General features: G+C 38.4%; 1 protein-coding gene across 3 annotated transcripts in view; it reads right to left on the reverse strand.

The window, feature by feature from the left end:
- The window catches only part of Syn2 (Syntrophin-like 2), a 623,560-nt gene that overhangs the window by 496,502 nt on the left and 106,059 nt on the right, over window positions 1–20,999 (reverse strand). The window contains exon 1 of one of the 3 annotated variants that reach the window (XM_083109951.1): window positions 9,653–9,751. The exons of the other annotated variants lie outside the window; for them this stretch is intronic. Within the exon in view, the coding sequence (XP_082966077.1) occupies window positions 9,653–9,667 (15 nt within the window). The 5' untranslated portion in view covers window positions 9,668–9,751. Of the gene's footprint in view, window positions 1–9,652; window positions 9,752–20,999 lie in introns of those variants that run through there. 3 annotated transcript variants of the gene reach the window in all.

Consider the following 20,999-nt stretch of genomic DNA (forward strand, 5'->3'; position numbering starts at 1 on the left):
TATGGTAATGATGAATGAAGATAAACACATGCAGCAGCCTGCAATACTGTGATTGTAATAACCCCTTCAGAACTAATCAATAAGCTGTTTCGAAAGAACCATCCACATATATATATACTCTGTCACAGCTAACTGTGGAGCAGGCAAACGCAAATAAGTCTTTGCGCAAGTAGTGACGCGAGACGGCTCTACCAATGAACACGTAAGAGGAACGGAATTGCGTGAAGGGGAAAAGCGAATGAAGTTACCAGCCTTCACAGCAGCGTGTACTGCTGGCCAATCGATTTCCTTCGCTTTTATGACGCTATGCGCGGCCTTGCTACATAGTTATCTGGGACAGGGTATAGCATTATAATATGTGCCTCGACACAATTCTATGAGACCTGTTCTCAACAAAGGGGTTTCGAAACTCAAACGATCAGTAGGCGAATTGTCCACCACCATTTTCATTCGGTCTGTATTACACATTGAGATGACAATGAATCGAAATAATGACGTCAATAAGCAGAGAACAATGACTACTTCGAACCAACTTAATTTCATTCCTTGAAAGAACACAGGATGTTGAATAAAAAAGTAATTAAAATAGTGGTGGACAACTTGCCTATTAATTATCTTTACTGTTGACTGTACAAGGTGTGCGAAAAGTCCGCATACAACTGATTTAATTTGATTCTTATTATTTACCGTTGCTTTTCAGCCACTTCTGGTTAATCGCGATGATTAGGATGAGTAATGATATGGGAAAATGGATGAAGGGTCACTCACAAAGAAATAATGTTGCTTGCCTTTTGTGGATACCAACAGATGATCTTCGTTTACCGCTGTACTAACCTCTTGATTCTTACCATTACCCATCTCATCTTTCAAAAATTAATACGAGGTTTGTTCAAAAAGTATCCGACCTTAATATTTTTAGCGTAAACAAATGTAGATAGGGAGGCGTGGTTTGATACACGTATGTACGTGATCCTAATGCGCATTTTTGTTTTTTTCCTGCCTGCACAAGCAGTCAGTCGTTGGCAGACCCCTGATGAGTAAGGAGGTGTAAGTGAGCGGCGTCGGAATTTCGTGTTTGCCAAAATTACTGACAAACTTGAACAACGCTACTGCATTGAATTTTGTGCCAAGCTTGGAGAATCCCAAGTTGAAAGGATGCGCAAGATTCGACAGGCCTTTGGGGACTAAGCAATGGGCACCACACAGATAAAGGAGTGGTAGACCGCTTCAAAAATGGCCGCACGTCAGTGGAGAGTGATGCACGTTCTGGTAGGCCTTGAACATCCAAAAATGAGATCGTCATTGACCAGGTGAGGACGCTGGCGATGCAGGATCGCCGAATCACGATCAGATAACTTTCAGACGAGGTGAACATCAACATTGGATCCGTTCATTCCATTTTGACTAATGATTTGGGCCTCAGGAGAATCTCACCGAAGTTCGTGCCGAAGCTGCTAACAATCGAGCAGAATAAAAACGAGATTTCAGTCCAGAGAAGACATCATGCAAAATTCGACGGACGCAATCCCAAAAGAGGCGTTCCAGCGCTGCTTCCAACAGTGTGAGAACCGTTCGGAGAAATATGTGGCAGCCAGAGGGGACTACTTTGAAGGAGATTAATGTAAGATTGTGGTATCTGAATACACATTTTTTTATTAATAAAAGTCTGATACTTTTGAACAAACCTCGTATATAGGGTGCCCACAAAATCCCGCTACTACTATGTAAATAATACGATGGCTGATACTTCTAATTACAATATTGGCGAACGTGTTTTTGCTAGTTGTTAATTGCATAAATGAATGGAACAGGAAATATTATGGAGGAAGTGAATACTGAATTCTAGCAACATTTTCAACGGGATTCTCAAACAAACAAACAAAAATTACGTTGGGAACATAAACTCTTCTCCACATGTAGTGTATAGGATAAGGAACGAAGTGGTAAACCTTCAACCAAAGAACAATGCAGGTTCGTCGATAAGGTTACGAGAAAAAGTCCCACAGAATTTGGTGTATCTTGCTTTGTTATTAGTATGGCGGTGAGTGAGTATTTAATGGTGTGTATCTCAGACGAGTATTTTAAACTCATTTTTAAGACATCAATAAAAACTACTAAAAAGTAGTCGTTACTTTTGTTTGTTACAGAGACAACGGTACTTTGTAGTCTCACTGTAGATTATAGGAATTTTAGGCTACATATCTGTTTCAAGACAGTTCTATGCAGATAGGTTAATCTGGCCTAAAGAGGGTTTGATTGATTAGTTATCAGGGTGGCCACTCTTGACCCATGATAAAATTCAAGTATAATTCTCGGTTTTCAATGCGAATTTTCAAAAAAATTAAGGGTACAAGCAGATGTTTTCTCTGCTTCATTCTCGCCTCTCACCACCCACACTCACTCACACACACAAATATATTAACAATATTAAGGGTCTATGTGACTACAATGTATCCAAAATTTATAATTCAATTCAATTGTATGATATATAAGTTTAAAATATTGAATTTAAGGTGCAGAGTTTGCATTTCCTATTTCACATACTCAGACTAAAAATATAGCTACAAACACACGCCATAAATGTTACGGGATATACTAGTCTATTAAAAATTGTTAATTGTATAAGAATTTCAAACTCAAATTTAACTCATCAACTTCAAGATAAGATATCTTAGCTTCCATCTGTCACATAGACTCTTCTGCAAAGGACACCAACAAAGTAAACGGACAGAGAATTCTGTGCTATTTTCCACGCAGCTTTCTTTTCCATCTTCCATAAAAATAGAAGCTAAGCTGTAAAAAGCGTGCCTCATGGCATTCATAAATATGTATATTAAATTAAAGGGGATTTGGATTAATAAAAGTTGCAATTTTGCACGTGTACGGAGAAAAATTCACGCAGAATGCACGCATAATTCCCGGAATTCAAGGAATTTCCAGTGAGTAGCCACCCTGATTATGGTCACTTCAGCACACAGGATATTTTTCCCGTCACACAATACGAGGGTAAGCCCCTTAACTAAAACAAAATTGATTACAGGTCTCTGTAAAGGGGTACTTCATCCATAGTCTTTCGTGTTTGACTCATTTCATGCGACCAACAACTAGGAAAAACACGTTCGTCAGTAGTGTAGTTAGAAGTATTCGCCACTGTACAGAGCATTCCCTGACATTCGCTACGAGTCTCGGCAGCAAGCGGCCCGGCGTCAGAGCTTCTATTTCCCAGTGAACGGAACGGGGTCCGCGACAGTCGATAGAGTCGGCTATTTAAATTACAGTTTTCATATTGTGTACTAACCTTGACTACAGAAGGTGTTGAATATGATGTCCCTCTGCTGCAACACATTCCTGGCATCTCCCAAGGAAATTGGCATTTACACGTGCAAGTTCGTCTACTGTAATTCTCCCGATTTCTCGTACAATACTCTCTTTTAACTCACGGATGGTGTGCGGATTGTCTTTGTATACTATTTTTTAGATTTCTCCATTTTTCTTTCCACCCTGTTACTCTAAACGTTCTTACGAGGTTTAATATAGTGGTCCTATGTGGAACGGGATAACCAGGAAATTTCTTCGCAAAACGTCGTCGTACTTCTCCACAATTCCTCTTTCCGAAGTAACACTAGACAAGATAAATCCTTTGTTGTAATGTAAACTTTTGTGGTGCCATATTAAGCCACAATCTTCAACACACGGACACGACACAACGCAACTTCCGAGGGAGGATTATACTGGCGTCACTCTGCAACGTCAACAGAAAGGGAAAGAGAGCGAAGGCAGAGAGAGCGAAAAAAACAGACTGCAGTGTGCGACTGTCGCGGACCCAGTTCGCCGGGAAAGACAAGCGCTGACGACGGGCCGCTTGCTGCCGAGTCTCGTAGAGAATGGCAGGAAATGCTCTGTACTATTTACATAGTAGAAGCGGAATTTTGTGGGAACCATGTAAATTCATTTTTTAGAAGATGGGTAATGGACAAACATAGGACAACACGACTCCTCCTAGCCGTGGATACAGACGGACGCCAGAGCCTCGTTGACCTGCAAGAAGCAGTTAGCGGGTTGTACTACGAGGATGGGGCAGACTTTTGGGTGCTTTACCAGCAAGTAACACCGTTATGTGCCTCCAAGGAGATGAAGTTACCCCAACGCCCTTGGGGAGGTCTCTGAAATATTATGTTGGGTTTCACTGATTCCATAGGAAACAATTTATTGCCGATTGAATACAACAAAATTTGAAGAGAGAGATATACAATGATAATAAAATAAATATACTGAATACCAATGTTAATCATGTTTCAGATTATGGAAATAGTAAACCTCTTGCCGATATAGCTCTAAATAACTTACCCTCACAATCTCGCAAAAGATGAGCTGATGCCAGATGGTCAACCCTGCCGAATGGAACATCTATTACAGAATCCATTCCAAGATATCTTTCACTCCGTTCCATCCTGCCTTTTACTGTGCCAATTCTCAGACAATATCTCTCGGGCTACATATGTCCTCCGATACTCCCTTTTTTCTGTCAAGCTCGTATCGAAAAGCCGGGTGATAGAGGAGTCGGGGGAAGGGTTTTATTTCTTCAAAGACAGGAGAAATCGTTTCGCAGGCGTTTTCGGCTCTCAGACCTTAAATATGGAGTTCCAATATCTGACATCCAAATCGGAACGATGATTAATATTTTCATGTAATTTCAACCCGTAGTTTACCCTTTGCCACCCTCTGTGATTGAGTGGTTAGTGCAGTGTGTTAAAATGCTAGGGGGTCATCGGTTTCAATCCGGGATAAGGCATGCACCGTTCACTGTGCTTATCCTATTGTATACTTCCTCGGTTCATCATTCATACTAAACATCGGGATGCACACGATTCTTAAGAATGTATCCCAAAAATACTTATCCGATCAGATATGTTCTCGTAGAACAACGCTCGAACACAATATCCGCAATAAACACAATCTAAATATACCCCAAAACAAAACTTCCAAAACAAAACTTCCACCTACAACAAGTCCTCCATTGTTACAGGAATTAGGGAATGGAATAAACTGCCTGCACTATTGACTAACATTATTTGTCATCATAATTTTTAAAAAAACTTAGGAACGTATTATTGTTCCAACAACAACATTAACCTCCTTCAACCTTCATAATTTCACCTGGCCTTACACATTATTATAACGCATATATTCACTCCCCAATACATGACATACATTTATTTCAAAGTAGAAATACTACTTAACTCAAAGTACTAATCTGTCATTGCATAATCTTTGCATTGCCTTTATTGTATTATCATGATAATTATGTTATTTGCCATTTATTGATTCATTGTAAGTGTGACGAGGTTAGGTTGTAAGAACGGCCCATGAGGCCAAAGCACGCTTGCTTAAATAAAGACCCATTCCATAGAATTGTATCAAGATATTCTTACAGCATGCCATCACTTATATTGATGGTTTTCAAGCCAACTGCAATATACTGCATAATTTAGGCGAAAAATGCAAGCTCGACCGTAACTCGAACCCGGACCCCTCGCATACCGTGCTATTACTCTACCCACTGAGCCAGCAATGACTTCGACTGATTTTTCGCCATTCGTTTGTCAGTGCTACCGAAACGGGATCTGTTGGCTTTGAAACACTGATGCCTAGTTTCTCCCAACGTGGAGCTATACGTTACCTTATAATTTGGCAAAAACAGGAGATATACTACGTGGAATTGCTACAAGCCAGAGGTGCACATGACGGATTGTTTAAGAGCAGCAAGCGAAACAAAAAATTCGCTAGTTCCTACAAGAGACACAGCAGCCAATGTTAACGTCAGGCGTGTACGGACTTCTCACCCACCCTGCACCCTCACCCACTCTCCACGCTAGGAGGAAACAGTAGGCACTGGCGACGCGATCGTTGTCTTAACGACAACAGATCCCGTTGCGGTAAGACTAACAGAAACAATTCACCACAGCTAAAACAGCGGAAGCGAAAGATCGCGCGAAACCAGTGTTGGCCCCGTTGCTAAGTTGATACAGGAATGGCTTGGTGTGCCAGACCCTCGGGGTTCAAGTCGTTGAGCCTGCATTATTCGCTTAAATTTCTACGTGGACACCTCCTGTGTGTGGCAAATCATAAAGTAAGAGATTTTCCCAGACTAACAAAGACCAAAATAAAACAAAATAGAACTTAGGGCCAATAGAATAATATTGTTTAAATTATATCCATGCAAATAAGCCATGTACGATCTGGGGTTTAAAACTTGTACGGGAAAGCCAAACAGTAATTCTCCGTTACGTTACGACCTTCCAGGTGGACTAGGTTTAAAATAGCAAGCAAAATGAATATTACTGTAATTACTATAATATACTGTAATTCGTGATGGTTAGCTCTTCACTCTACAATAAATAATATAGTGTTCAACACCTAAAGTAGGAAAATAAAATTCCAAAGAAACAAATTTGACCCTGAAGTAAAAATTAAAGGGGAGAGGTTCGTAACACCTTTACTTGAACACATTTTCAGCTTGTTTGAATCCATTGTTCACTGTAATATGTAACTAAAGCATTTGCAGTAAGAATATCTGTGTGAGAAACCAAAGACCTACATCCAATGAAAACAATATACGAAGGATTAGTATAGTATATTAAGGATCATATGAACAACAGCAAGCAATACGATGTTTTGTATAACGAATACGTTGGGAAAAAATAGTACAACGGGAAGGTATTTGATAAAACTGAGCAGTTGGAATCAATAAAAACCTAAGATAGACGGTAATACAGCTAAATGGTTAATACTTTGTATCTTTTCCATCCATGGAACGAGTTAAGGTAAGACGAGTCATTTTTATGTAATAGTTATACAAAAACCTTACTTTATATTACTTTACTATCTCTCTACATTAATCGCAACGATGAGAATGCAGTATTTATGAAACAGAATGTGGAACGCCATGAAACATCAATGACCTACCCAGGTGTCGAACTTGGATCTCTGACCTCGGAGCGAACTACACCACACCTTCCGCCACATAGACTGTCCACGATGAACGATACTTACGTGAAATGACGAAGGGACAAACAAAACGAAACACGTTTGCCCTGACCGGGACTCGAACTCAGAATTTTCGATGACGAGATTTCGAGTCACCTTCTCAACAGCCATGGAGACGAAGTAAGAAAAATTTTACGAAATATTGAAAATAGTGTTAAAATACACTACAAGGATTTTACTTATTCATTTTATGCTCCCTTTATGCACAGGAATTAATGGGTACCTGGATTCACCTGTTCTTCTTTAATCATTAAAGCATCGACGGTTATTGCAAAGAAGTAAGCAGTAAGTTATGACAGATAAAAAGAAAAATATATTTTGAATAGCGGAAAGTCAAAACGACCATTACTAAAATATTCTGAAAAATATGCGACTGAATGGCAACAGATGGAACATTAGTTCTAGAACGTACAAATAAACGGGGTTTAAGACAAGACGCCCAAATGTCAACTTCACTTGTACGTAGTACACCTTGCACTGCATGCTCTGGCGTCTGGACTCATGGCAATATAATCCTCTATGGAACTTGTGTTGTGTGCTGTTATGTGTTTGTGATTGTCCCTTCATTCATCTACTCGATTAGCCAAAAGTGGAAGAAAAGGGAAGAAAAGGAACTAAATTAATAATCCGTCAATCTAAGTAGTTTTGATCCAATAAAAGTATAAACAATGATATACGAGATGTAATATACGTATGTAAAAGAAGTGGAGTGAAACTTCTGTAGAATTTGCAATCAGTCAACGCAATTATAGATGGGACACAAAACGTACTCTGGATAGCAAAGTTAAATGGATAACATGTTATTACTGTCATCCCTACATGTGACTAAGTCGATACTTATATGTAGCGTTGGTTTAAAGAAACCATGCTGTTATGCCATGTGGTTCGCGTTTATACGAAGTAATCCTGACCAGAAAGAACTAAGGATAGCTTTAGATTTAAGGTAACGAAGCTACAAAGGATAGAACCAAATCCAGTATATTTTAGTTTCCTTTACCCAATTTATGTCTTGCTTACTGCTGTACTCAAGACGATGACAATAAACAACCTCAAGTTAACTTAATCACCTACATCTAAACCTACCATTGTGTCAGTTGGAATTTGGAAATTGCCTTTTCAAAATTACCATCTGTTTTCAAGAAGTACTATTTCAGAAATTATTTAAATATTTACGCGGTCGTTAAAAAAGGACTGCCTCTTGTCTGAAGTATTGAAGTGATGAAGCACCCTTAACGTCAACCGAAGAATCACTAAGTTTGGAGAAAACTTCGAATTGCCGCTACCAAATGTTGAGTTTAAGGTACTACAGTAGCTTTGCTGTCAATGTCAAATTCTGAAACGTTGAGATAAGCGTTCAAGAACGTGTGTATCTAAACACTACGCAATGCTACTCTGGTGAAAGACATAGGCTATTAAGTAGTTTCTGCTTCACTGTAAAAAGTTGACTGCAAAACAATGACCGTTTAAGACTTCTGTAATCCAACTACAGTAAAGAAAAACGACCATGGCCGTTTTTAAGGAATTAACGGTCATTACATAGTTACCCAATTAATGTGATTTTAACGATTCAGTTTTTAAGAAAATGTTTATGGTACAGTCAAATGCAAGTTATAATCATCATCTATATTTATGCATAGATAACATATCAATTTTTTTAAAAAAAATAAACGGTTGCATTCAGTTTATTATAAATTAACAGGGAGACTGTTAAATTTTAACGGCAGAATACTGAATTTCCTCACATCGAAGGCGAATCTTTTTTTCGGGTTTTGGATGTTGAAAATTTAACTGGCCTTGGATTCGATGGCGTTTTGAATTCGAGTATATATGTATCAATATACCACGGCATTAGTAATATAGAATGCAGTATTTGCCTACTTCAGTTACCACGTTTCTTCCTTGATGTTTTACTGAAATACCGGTAGTCATAAAAATCACCCTTAGCGAAATTTTCTTATGGTCGTACTGTTAACGCTAATACACCTATTCGCTAGGGACAAATTGAATACAGCTAAGTGCAGAAAAACACTGAAACCCTTTATTCAACTTAATATTTCAAATTCCAAATTACTATCATGAATATGTGAGCATGTCTGTGTGTGTGTCTTATTGTATGCCCGTGATTATAGCTTAGACTTTTATTCCTGTATGTACTTTCTTTTCAATATTTCCCTTTTTATGCAATGGTTTAAATGTTGTCTTGTAATTTTAGTATACCGAAATGTCGATGTAAAAATGGTTAAGTGGTAGAAAAAGGCTACAAAGCCTTAACTTCGCCATGATAAACAAGAGATAATAAATAAATAAATGTTGCAAAAATTCAACAACAACGTGACTGTAATACTATACGATATTGTTCTAATAAAGCGTCAGTATTATGGGTATGTCTATTTGTGCGTCTTAAATTGTAAGCAATTTTTTTTCTCAAAACCTGAAGAAATATTTAAGGTGTGTCATACATTCGATGGCGTCTTAAATTCGAAGAAATACGGTGATATAATTTTACTTTACCGTAAATTCTAGCAGTGTGGTTAAATTACAGCGTAATTTTCAAGGAAAGCGTACAAGCGTCAAGTATTGTCGGCAACAAAGCCTCGGTACTCACCCTTGAATGAACCATGGTTATGTCGAAGCGTCGAGTCCGCGCTGCACCACACAAGAATAAGGTTAAACTATCCGAAACAGAGAACGAACACAGCACAGGTCTAACGGTCACCGAAGACCACTCACTAAATGCAACGTACGAAGGCACGTAAACCACCCGGCACGCAGGTCGATACCTCGTGCTGTCAACTTCGATATCTCGAATCCTTCATTTCCACGTCCGCATATCGATCTACAGGTCTGCGCGTGATCGGGGAGTCCAGGAGCGAGCGAGAGAGAGAGAGGAAGTCATCCCCAGCATCCCTTATTGCGAGGGAAAGAGGGATGTGGATGGAAGGAGGGAGGGTGACCAATCATCCCGCCCTACGAGAATCCAGTTCTCACCTGTTTTCGAAAATGAAAACATTATCATCGACTCACACGCCCCTCGACCAACTTGGCTCGAGACACTCTGTGCTTACTAGAGGGTGAAACTACACCGTAACAACAGGTGAAGCTGAAACCCTAGACGATTTACTCCTGTATCGCAATACACGTGTAACAGGGTGTCTACCAAAGTAACAAATCCAAAATTCTTGATTTTTTCTTGACCTTTCTTTCCTTTCTCTTGACTCCCCCTTTTCTTAACATTTATTTAATCTCTCCTTACTTAGGTATAGTTGGAAATTAAGAAAATATATATTTTTATTCAATGAAAAACCCCTACCCCAAGGAAAAACATAAGCTGTACTTCTACAAGACACTTGCTTTAATTATTAATATATTATTATTTAATATTTTTACAAAACTTCACACATACAAGAATGTAATTCTTAAGAAACGAAATGAACAAATCTTAACCACAACTCAATACAATTTTACATTTCTAAATATTCAATTTTATCCAATCTCAGTACAGGTATACAACACTCATATTTAAGGCGTGTGCGACTTACTCACGATGATATAATAAAAGTACTTTAAAAAACTATAAAATGAACTACTTACTATTTGTGAGTATACGTTTTATAAAAAAGAACGTTTGAAGACACAACTGGTCCCATCATCAGGTTCAAAATCTTGGCGAGTGGAATCATTTCATGGCCGTAATTGTGAACCTGATGAAGGGACCAGTTGTGTCTTGAAACGTTGTTTTTTATAAAACGTATACTCACAAATCGTAAGTAGTTCATTTTACAGTATTTTTAAGTACTTTTATTATATGTAGGGGAAGGAAGGGTAAAGTGGCCAGTGCGGGCAAAGTGGCCGTGTGAGTTCTCTTCGCTGTATAACGGAAGGCTCGAGCCGGGCGAAACAGTCGCCACGGATGTTCAGTGTTGTCTGTGACTTTGAAGCGAGAGGCTGCACTTTTCTAGATGTGGACTAATTTTATTGTTTTTTGGCAAGTCTGATTTTAGTTAAGTGGTACAAATTGTTGATTATAGCTAAATAATAGTAAGTGTTGTAATTATATGCTCTTGTGCTGTTTGATCAGCGTAAAATAACCTTTTAAATGATGTGTGTTTGAAAACGCTAAGTCATGTACGTTAGACCACAGTTTTTGTAATGACGTCATTCCGGGCAAAGTGGCCACGAAACAGACAGACTCGAAAGGCAATGAAGGATGGATTAGATGTTTAAAATGTAAGAAGTGGGCACATGAAGAGTGCGCCGGTTGTGACGAAGAAGATGATGAGTTTGAGTGCGAAATTTGCAAATAGGCCTACGCCTAATGCTTTATTGATAGACTATTGATTACGAATTACTATTTAATTTATCTTGTAAAGAGTTCATACTTAAGATAATACTTAAAAAACATCATTCTTAATGTGTATTACTTCAGCTTGTGTTGATTGAATACACACTCTGAATCAATGTGATTTGTGCATTTACCTATGCAGGTAAAATGGGAAGACGCTGGCCACTTTACCCAACCTAGGCGGGCAAAGTGGCCACTTCGTACTTTTTTTAAAAAAAGTTACGTGTACATTTCTAAACAACAAGAATTAAAAATATAAAATAGAAATTGAAAGTAAAGTTATTATACTTACTATTGGTCTATGTTTCTATAACTTTGCTGATTAAAAAAGTATCATAAAAATTCATCAAACCTTGGAGTGGCCACATTACCCTTCCTTCCCCTATATAACAATGTAAATTGACTATAATGTAAAGAATTGCAAAAATACTTGACCCCAAGCATAATGTCTTGACTTTTTCTTGAATTTCTTGACCTATCAGTCAATTTCTTGACATTCTTGACTGATAGACACCCTGTGTAATCACAGAGGAGGTAAGTATAAAGCTGAACGTTACCATGTATTGACTTATGATTAATATAGAATTATTGTCTCCCCAAATTGCAACAAGAAAGGGGTAAATACCAACAACCATTAATGTGGTAGATTTCTATGTGATGAAGAGTTCAAAACATAACCCTTTTCTCTAGATTATTTAATATACAATTATTACTCTAACTATAGTTAATGCAAGAGATTAATATTGACCAACACTCAAAAACTAATTAAGATTATTGTAAAAAAAACTATGGCATACTCGTATGCAATTAAAAAAAGCAACGACATTTGATCGTAAATCTGACGCTAGAAAAAATATGATGCTAGGCGGATTATTTGTTAAAGCTGGTCTTGATTACCTGCATCAAAATAATGCTCATATCCTCTATGGTATGCTCCTTGATTGCAAAGAACAATTAATTCTGAATCCTTAAATTATCGTTAAGTGTAAAGACAAAGGTAAATCACTCCTTATTAAGATTATCAGATGCTCATATGCAGAAATTCTTCATCATCCTTGAATTAATTATATGTAAGTTAATACTTATTGAGTGCAGATCAAACGGAAGTATAATTGGATCACAAGAAATTTAAAATGTCTCGATCGTCCTACTTTTTGTTGAAACTCTCATTTCTAGAGTACTAAAAAAAGTTGATCTTTTCCAGAAAAGGCAAATCCAGATGTTCCTCATCAGATGAATCATACCTGCTGCAGCGAATTTATACACAGTTGCTACTGACTTTTAAGCATTCTTGATTATGAGAGTTCTCGTACTTCAAAAACGTCGATTTCCCTTAAAAAAAAAATTTAAAAATTGTTTTTTTCCTGAATGGTAAGAACCCTGTTATTACTTTACTCCCAACACGCTCAAAATCCAAAATGTGACAATTTACACAAATAGGTTGACCAGTACATCAACTGCTAATGATGCATTTTGGTGCATCAAAATAAAGAAAAATGCGTACAAATTGTCAGGAACAATTCAACGGAGGTAAAAACAGCGGAACCGAAAACTCAGCCGAGGCTAGTGTTGGCTCGATAGCTAAGCTGATGTAGCAATGGGACGGTATAGCAGCACCCCGGGTTCGAGTCTGTGTTAAGCTTTCATTTCTCGCTGAAATTTCTACGTGGTACATCACCTGTGTGTGCCAAATACTAGCTCATCATTAAAATTCATCAAATTAGGAGATAAGACACGGTCATTTCGAAAAAAAACTAAATTACACGTTTAAATATCGGGTGATTCCCTCGTTAGAGGCCTCAAACTTAAGGTTTGTCTTGAAATTTTGTATGCACATGCCTTGAACAATGGAAAACAGGATCTATTAAACATGACTTTATTAGATACACCACAAGTAACTCAACCTTTATTTTTGAAGCTTTATTGATTGATTGGTTTGGTTTTATTTTACTTCGCTTCTCTGCCACTTTTGACTAATCGGGAAGATGATATGATGAAATTGATGAAGGGGTGCTCACAACGAACACGCGCTTCAGGTCGGGATTCGAAACCGAGACCCCTTATGTTGTAGCGCTCTGAGATAACCACTGCTTCACGGAGGTCGGCTTTTACTTGACGCACAAAACCACAAGAGTACACAGCCACATTTCTACAGCTATGTACATGTAGAGAGAAGCCCTTGAATAGAATTGGAATTTCAACAAAATGCAGATCTGAAGAACACTACATCACTTGTTCGATGGTATTAGCATTTTCGCTCGCCAGAAAGCAGAGAAATCTCCCATAAAAAAAGGTCAAATGGTAATACTTTGAATAGTTATTCTTCACGGATTCAGCGCAGAATTAAACTGAGTACTAAATCAAAACTTCTGTAAGACTGGCTTCTCTGCATAGAACTTTTCCTGGGTTTGAAAAGGATCTAGTCGGCATGAATATCTTCAGAAGGTGTTGCTCCAAAGCACTGGTTCACAAAAAGTGATCCTTATTGAAGAACCGAGTTTAAACTTGGATCCCTGGAATTTTTTTAACTTATTCTATGATCCCTATGAATGTGAGAAGGTGGCCACTTTTTATGTCAGAGGTCCCAGTTTGAAATCTCACTGCCATCTTCACTAACGTTTTGCGAAAGTTTGCTTCAGTAGCTCCTGAATAGTACTTTCGACAATGAAAATAGACACTTTCCTCGGCTTACTTCTCTCCATACATGTCCCCTAACTTGCGTTACGCGATTAACCTTGTGGCATACAAAAGCAAGCAATGATTTAGTTATCCAACCAACCAGATCACATTTTAACAAACAATATTTTGGATTTTGGTCCATCTGCAGGTAAGCAAAAAAGCAAACAAAATACAATTGTCATTCTGGCTTTAGTTCTACCAGAAATGAGTGTGTTTGAGATTGATTTTTGAAGTCCACTTTATGCACAGAAAGGTTAATCGAGACTGGATTAAAATGGGACCCGAATCTCTATGTGCCTCCAGCGGGTATCGAACACGGGACACCGTGCACGGGTAGGCTAATCGGCATTTCAGCCATTCAAGGTTCCAGGTTTGACTATGAATGGGTGTTCATATGCTAGTGTCTCGTCAGCAATATAATCTAACAATCATCATCGTTGCGATTACCCTGAAGGAGAACGATGGAGCATAAAAAAAAATACAACTTCTCAGAAGTCGATTCAAATTGTTTAGTTACAACAACAATAGGACCAAAGCTACGCTATTTGTCAAACTTGTATTAAGTCCACCTTATGCACAGGAATTAAACCAATAGTCCAGCTGCGATTTTGAATTTGAATTTAAAATTTTGGGTGCGTCAGCACTTAGGCTATTTTGTACCCGTCACGTTATAGGGGGTCCAGCCCCTTACCATAAGAAATAACATAACTGTAATGTCGCATAACTAAAATCTTAAAATATTCTGACTTAGGTTAAAAGCTAAGGCTGTAAAGGGGCACTCAACACACATAAAGACAAAAAAAAACAAAAAAAAACGGGACAACACACAGAATTATACTGGCCATAGGGCCAGTCGCCAGAGTCTCGTTAGTCTGCAAAAAGCAGTCCAGGGTGTACTACGTGGAAGTTAAGTTGACAATTGGGGGTACTACGTGGAAGGTCACCCCTCGAACTGTGATCCGAACCACTACGTACGTCAACAGGTGGTAGATCTCGGGACCATTTGATTAGAAGACAATTAGTTACCACTATACCATTGAGTGGCACAAAAGTGTATAATATTTGAGAAATACTTGTAACGGTCAACGGTTCATTTTTGCTTTCAAAAATGAAAATTAGGCCTATTTTTCTTGTAGTCGAAAGTGAAGTATCATGTTTGCATACAAGCTCTCTCAACGAAAATAGACCAGTCAAGGTCGAAGCTTCTCCTTGCCTCCTCCACACCCCTGGCATCCAGGGTTGCCACACTTCTTCTAAGTTGCTCAGTCGACACTTCGTGCATTTACCGTGTAAATTGTCCTTGACTATTTTCATTAATTTTTCTCTTACATCCTACGTGTTTTTAAGCGTTGGATTCATATGTATGCTGGTGCAGAAGTTTTCTTTTAATTCTTGAAACTATTATTGGGTCAAATAAAAGTGCACGAACATGTTGAGGGACAATTTGCACGATAATACTCATGGATCCCACTGTATGTATGGGGTGGATTTCGTCGGTTGAAATTGTTGCTTATTGGTAGGGAGACAAATTTATGGTAAATAAAAACTGAGGAGAGCGGTAAATAAAACGTTAGATCAGCGGTATATACCAGCGGTGGAAAAAAAATGGCACACACTTTTTCATTATGAGAGGAAACAACATACAAAAGAGCTATAAATTGATAAACTACTTCATTTTTATATACTGTACACATATACAAGTACTTAGCTGTCCAACCAAAAAGAAAACATCAACACAAAATCACTTCATTTCTAAATTGCATATCTCAAGTGATTTATTCATTGTATGTATTTAAAGGATATTCTTGCTGTCCAACAAATAAAATAATCACCACTGCACATACACAAACACATGTTGAAAATCACATGATGATAAACAAAATTCATTCATGACTGAACACAAATGACACCATTGTTTCCCTTGATGTGCGGGAACAGACTAATATTATCGCTGCTACAGCTAGCAAGTTCAATGAAACTGGAAGTTGAGTAGACATTCGAGGGAAGAAAGGAATGCAGCTTGACAGGGAGCGAAGTTTTCGAACTGAGATTATGTGTATGGGAAATACCAATTTGCAGCGTCTTCCTGATGTGATCGAAGATAAAACGTTCTTCAGCTGCAAGTGGTAGGAAACTTTAGGCAAACGTTTCGTTACAAATCGACAGTTTGCGCGCACAACCAAGATTGCCGGTTTTTGCGTGTTTTCTACTTAATTTGATGATATTTCACGGTTATTTCGCGAAAAAGCGTTCACTTCGTGGAAAAGCATACATTTCGCATTACTTCGCGAATAAAACTCATGCATATTTCATCATTGGGGGTGTAGTTACGTGCAGAATGTTCAAAATTGCATCTTTTTTTCACATTTCGCGATTTCGCGCATCGCGAAAATTCAATGTCCCTACTTATTGGCAACACTGGAGGTGGCCGGCGTGACCTTGACCGGACTATTTTCATGACTTTAGCTTTAGTACGTAGTATAAGTAGCTTCTTTCATGAAACTCAAGTTCTAAATGCTTAAATTATTTACGAATAATAGAAAAAAATATGACGACACAAAATATATTTTCAGGAAGAAAAATTTACAAACATACGTGTTGGAAAATAAAGCATGAAAGGGTTGTGACGTTCCATTTGGGTTAGCACCATTGGATTACTACGTCACGGTAGTTACCCAATCCCCTTGTGCGGTAGAGTTATGGGACTCTCCTTTACTTATTACTACACTGAGCATTCTCAGGACATGATGTTAGAAAAATTACTAACTTCTTGCCATTTTATAACGTTTATTAAAGCTATATCACTTTCAACGTTCACTGCATTCTAATTCCGTTATACTTACTGTACAACGAACTGCGGTTGACTTTTATAACAGTGTCTATTAAAATATTATACATCACCTCTTCTTTTTATATGACCCTATCAACGTTATATCCTGTTGACTTTGGTCAGCGTTTCTGTCATTGTAGTATACATAACCTCTCACGACTCGACCAACGGTCAATCTTCAGACATTCTGTTGTCTTGCCAACGGATGCAACAAAGGATTAGACAGTTCCAGTTTTTATCATCCTATCGAAAATGACTTCGTTTCCGATAATGCGCGTCATCAACATACAGCCAAAAATTATAAATTGAACATTAACAAAAACGGGAATATTAAAACAAACAAATAAATCAAACATATTTCTGCGAAATTAACAAACAAATAAAACATGCACATGGTAAAAATAAAGAAAGCGGAGCAGGAGGAGAGTAATTTCCTGATTCATCCCACCCAATTGATTCGAATACAAGAACAACTAGAAACGTTAACCCTCGGTTGCAGGAATTCTTGAATGTTTCCCAAACGTTAAGATAATTGTTCGCCTTATTATAGGATCAATCCAAATCGCATTGCTGCAAGACCGCCTATCTGGAATCACACTTCAAAGGAACAAACGAACATACAGATATCAAGGAACGGGGATGTCCCTTTGTCCGACGTTTTCCATCAGACTCGCTGATCCGGAAAAAATCACGGATTGGATTGGTTCGTTAGTTCCAGGAAAACGGCCATGGCATTCGTCTCTCCAAATTTATCTCCTTTCGTCACATCTTTGCACGTTCGGAGTCTCACAGTACTGTTTCGAAGTTCATCTCTCTCTTACTAGGGACATTCAATATATAAGTTTCCCTGTGCTATAAAATATTGTATAAAGCAATGCCATTAAAAAGAAGCACATGGTTGACAAGCGCCATCCTTCGTCTACAAGGAACAACAATCGATTCGTTATCAGACGTGAAGGCGCATGCGCTCAAGGGCGAAAAGTAAATGCTTGTTCGGAAAACGCGGGCTCGCGTCATAAGGAGTTCAGAAGCATGGATGCTAAGGGTGTTCTTCTTAAGGACTTTTTGGAACCTAGGAAGAACAATTAATGCTGACCGTTATTGTCAAACATTGGATAAACTGAAAAACGCAATTCGACATAAGCGACCAGGTCTCCTGTCAGCTGGTGTCATTCTTCTTGACGATGACGCTCGCCCCCACTCAGCAGTGCAAACACAACACAAAATTGAAGAATTGGGGTGGGAACGGCTGTCCCATCCTCCATACAGCCCCGATTTAGCGCCGAGTGATTTCCATCTTTTTCCGGTGTTAAAGTCTGAATTGCAAGGTACCGTTTCGAAACAGATGAAGAAGTGAAGCGGAATGTGAGAATAGTGCTCAATAGCCACAGCCCTGATTTTCTTGCAAAGGGTATGGACAAATTGGTGCAAGGGTGAGACAAATACCTGAATCTCTATGGGGATTATGTGGAGAAGTGAGGAAGGATCCTCCTACACATGTATGTATAGTTTTCTAATGTATCTTAAAAATATTATTTTTTACAGCATAGGGAAACTTATATATTGAACGACCCACGTATCTTCTTGCATCACACTAGATTCTCATTGTTTCTTTCACGTTGATTGATCGATTAGATTGATTTGATTTTATTTCGCTTTCTGCCACATCTGGCTGATCAAGAGGATCAGAATGAATGATGATATGATGAAATTGATGAAGGGGTACTCGCAAAGAACCATGTCCAGGCTGGGATCCCAACCCGAGACCTCTGCTGTCGTAGCAGATCACAGTTTTTCATATTACTGACCCGTTGCGGAGTGGTTAGCACAGTGCGCTGCGATTGATTGATTTGGTGTTTTAAGTCCACTTTATGCACAGTAAGGCTAATCGGGACTGGACCTTCCTTTAAAGTGGGATCGGAACCACTATCTGCCTCCGCCGGGTATCGAACCCGGGACCCCTTGATTACAAGGCAACTACGCTACCACTGCGCCATCGGGGAGGCCTGACAGTGCGCTAGGACGTCAGGGGTCCCGGGTTAGAATCTCAGTCTGGGCGTGAGTGTTCATTGTGAGTGATCCTTCACCAATTTCATAATACAGTAAAACCTCGTTAATCCGGACTAATGGGGGGGATAAGTTGACCGGTTTAACGAAAGTCCGGATTAACTGAAATAACCTAAAAGAACAGTATAAAGTGCATTAAAACTCCGTTTATAGCAACACAACACGTATATTATGGTGTATTTAAAGGGCATAGGCCTAAATACACTATACAGTACAGTACACAGTCTGCGGGAAACAGAATTTCATCAGTGGTTGACTGCCTTTTCTTTGGGAAGTTCTCTTCTTGACTTCTAGCCACATTTAAAACCTAGCATTCTGCTTCTTTTTTCGTTTTGTTTGTCCGGATTAAGCGAAGTCCGGCTTATCGGGATCCGGATTAACGAGGTGTTACTGTATTATCAATCATCCTCATCGTCGTTATTAAACAAAAGTGGCAGAAAAGCGAAATAAAATCAACCAAATCAATGATTGAATCAATGTTTTGTGGAACAATAGCCGGACAATGCTACGGGAATAATGGGAGAATACATACTATGATATTAAAATAATGGGTACAAGCTACTTGTCAGTTTTGAACACTCATTCCGATATAAATAAGCCATGCTTCCATATTAAAAACACTAAGTTCCTGACCAAGGCAGTATATTAAGATAAAAAAAAAACACTTAACGTGTAACGTTTCAACCCTGAAACAGGGTCTTCCTCAGACGAGTCAAAAGAGAGTGGAGACAGGGCAGAAGAAAGTACGTATGCGTTTACTTAAAGATCAAAGGTAGCATTTATTGGATTACAGGAGGTATAATACAGGGAAACACACACACACCTCCTCGCTTTGTGTTGCAAGTGCTGCCTCCTGTTACTCTCTCACTAACACACGTACGGACACACAATCCAATTGTCAGACTTGTATCGTCCCTGAACAACTTACCTTTCCCCCTTCTCTCGTGGAAGTCGCTTAGGCATCTTATTGCAGGGAGCGAACTAGGGCAGAATCCTGGTATACCATGCAGTACTAATCACGAACTGGCAAATCCATCTGTCATTGGTTAGAAATTATTGTACAAACCGACCACTCAGTTTAGTTTGCATAGTAAAACCTGTCATCAGTTGTAGTTTCCGAGTAATGAACATAATGAATTGTACTACAAGCTAAACAATAGTAATTATAATGCGTGAGCATGGTAATTTATAGCTTTTCAAGTCCTCCAAATTACATATTTAGCTTTACAATTTATGAACCGTGGAATGTTAAATAGATGTCGATGGATACTCGATGGATACCTTTTACTTTGGCTAGCAGAGATAGAATTTTGACTTATTTTATTTCGCTTATCTGTCACTTTCAGCCAGGGTTGGGCTGAAGAAAACCATTTTAAAACCCAGTGGGTTTTTTCATTAACTTTGGTATTTCAATGATTTCTGAAATGAAGGAACATAGAGGTGTATAATAATAAAGATTGCATTTTAGATTCTTAGAATGAGATCACGATTGTCATTATAACTAAGGCATCTAAAATGCACAACACTTTTAATATTGAAATGAAGTAGAACGAAATATCAGAGCTGAGTACACCAATACAAACGTTGAATCTTTATTAAGAAATTACATAGGCCTATATTAAGCTGTAGATTCTGCAGGAACATTAGACAAATATCAATTCAAATATACAAACTTGCTATCGTCAGAGGCACAGAGGTAACCAGGAAATCGTAAGATTGATTGATTGATTTAGTTTATATTACTTCGCGTTGTGTCCCTCTTGGCTAATTTGCGAAGATGGGGATGAAATGATGAAATTGATGAATGGACATTCACAAACAACCAAGCCCGAGCGGGATTTGAACCCGGGACCTGAGCCCAGGTGGGTTTAGATTTTTTAATAAAAACGTTTTTTTCTTTTCAAACCCTTCTTTCGGCTAATCGCGACGATGAGAATGAGTGATGATTTGATTTTTATTTGCATTATTTTACTTCGCCTTGTGCAACTTTTAGCTAATTTGCGAAGATGATGATGATACGATGAAAATTGATAA

Source organism: Lepisma saccharinum, chromosome 23 (assembly GCF_977018435.1).
Source record: "Lepisma saccharinum chromosome 23, izLepSacc3.1, whole genome shotgun sequence".
Taxonomy (NCBI): domain Eukaryota; kingdom Metazoa; phylum Arthropoda; class Insecta; order Zygentoma; family Lepismatidae; genus Lepisma; species Lepisma saccharinum.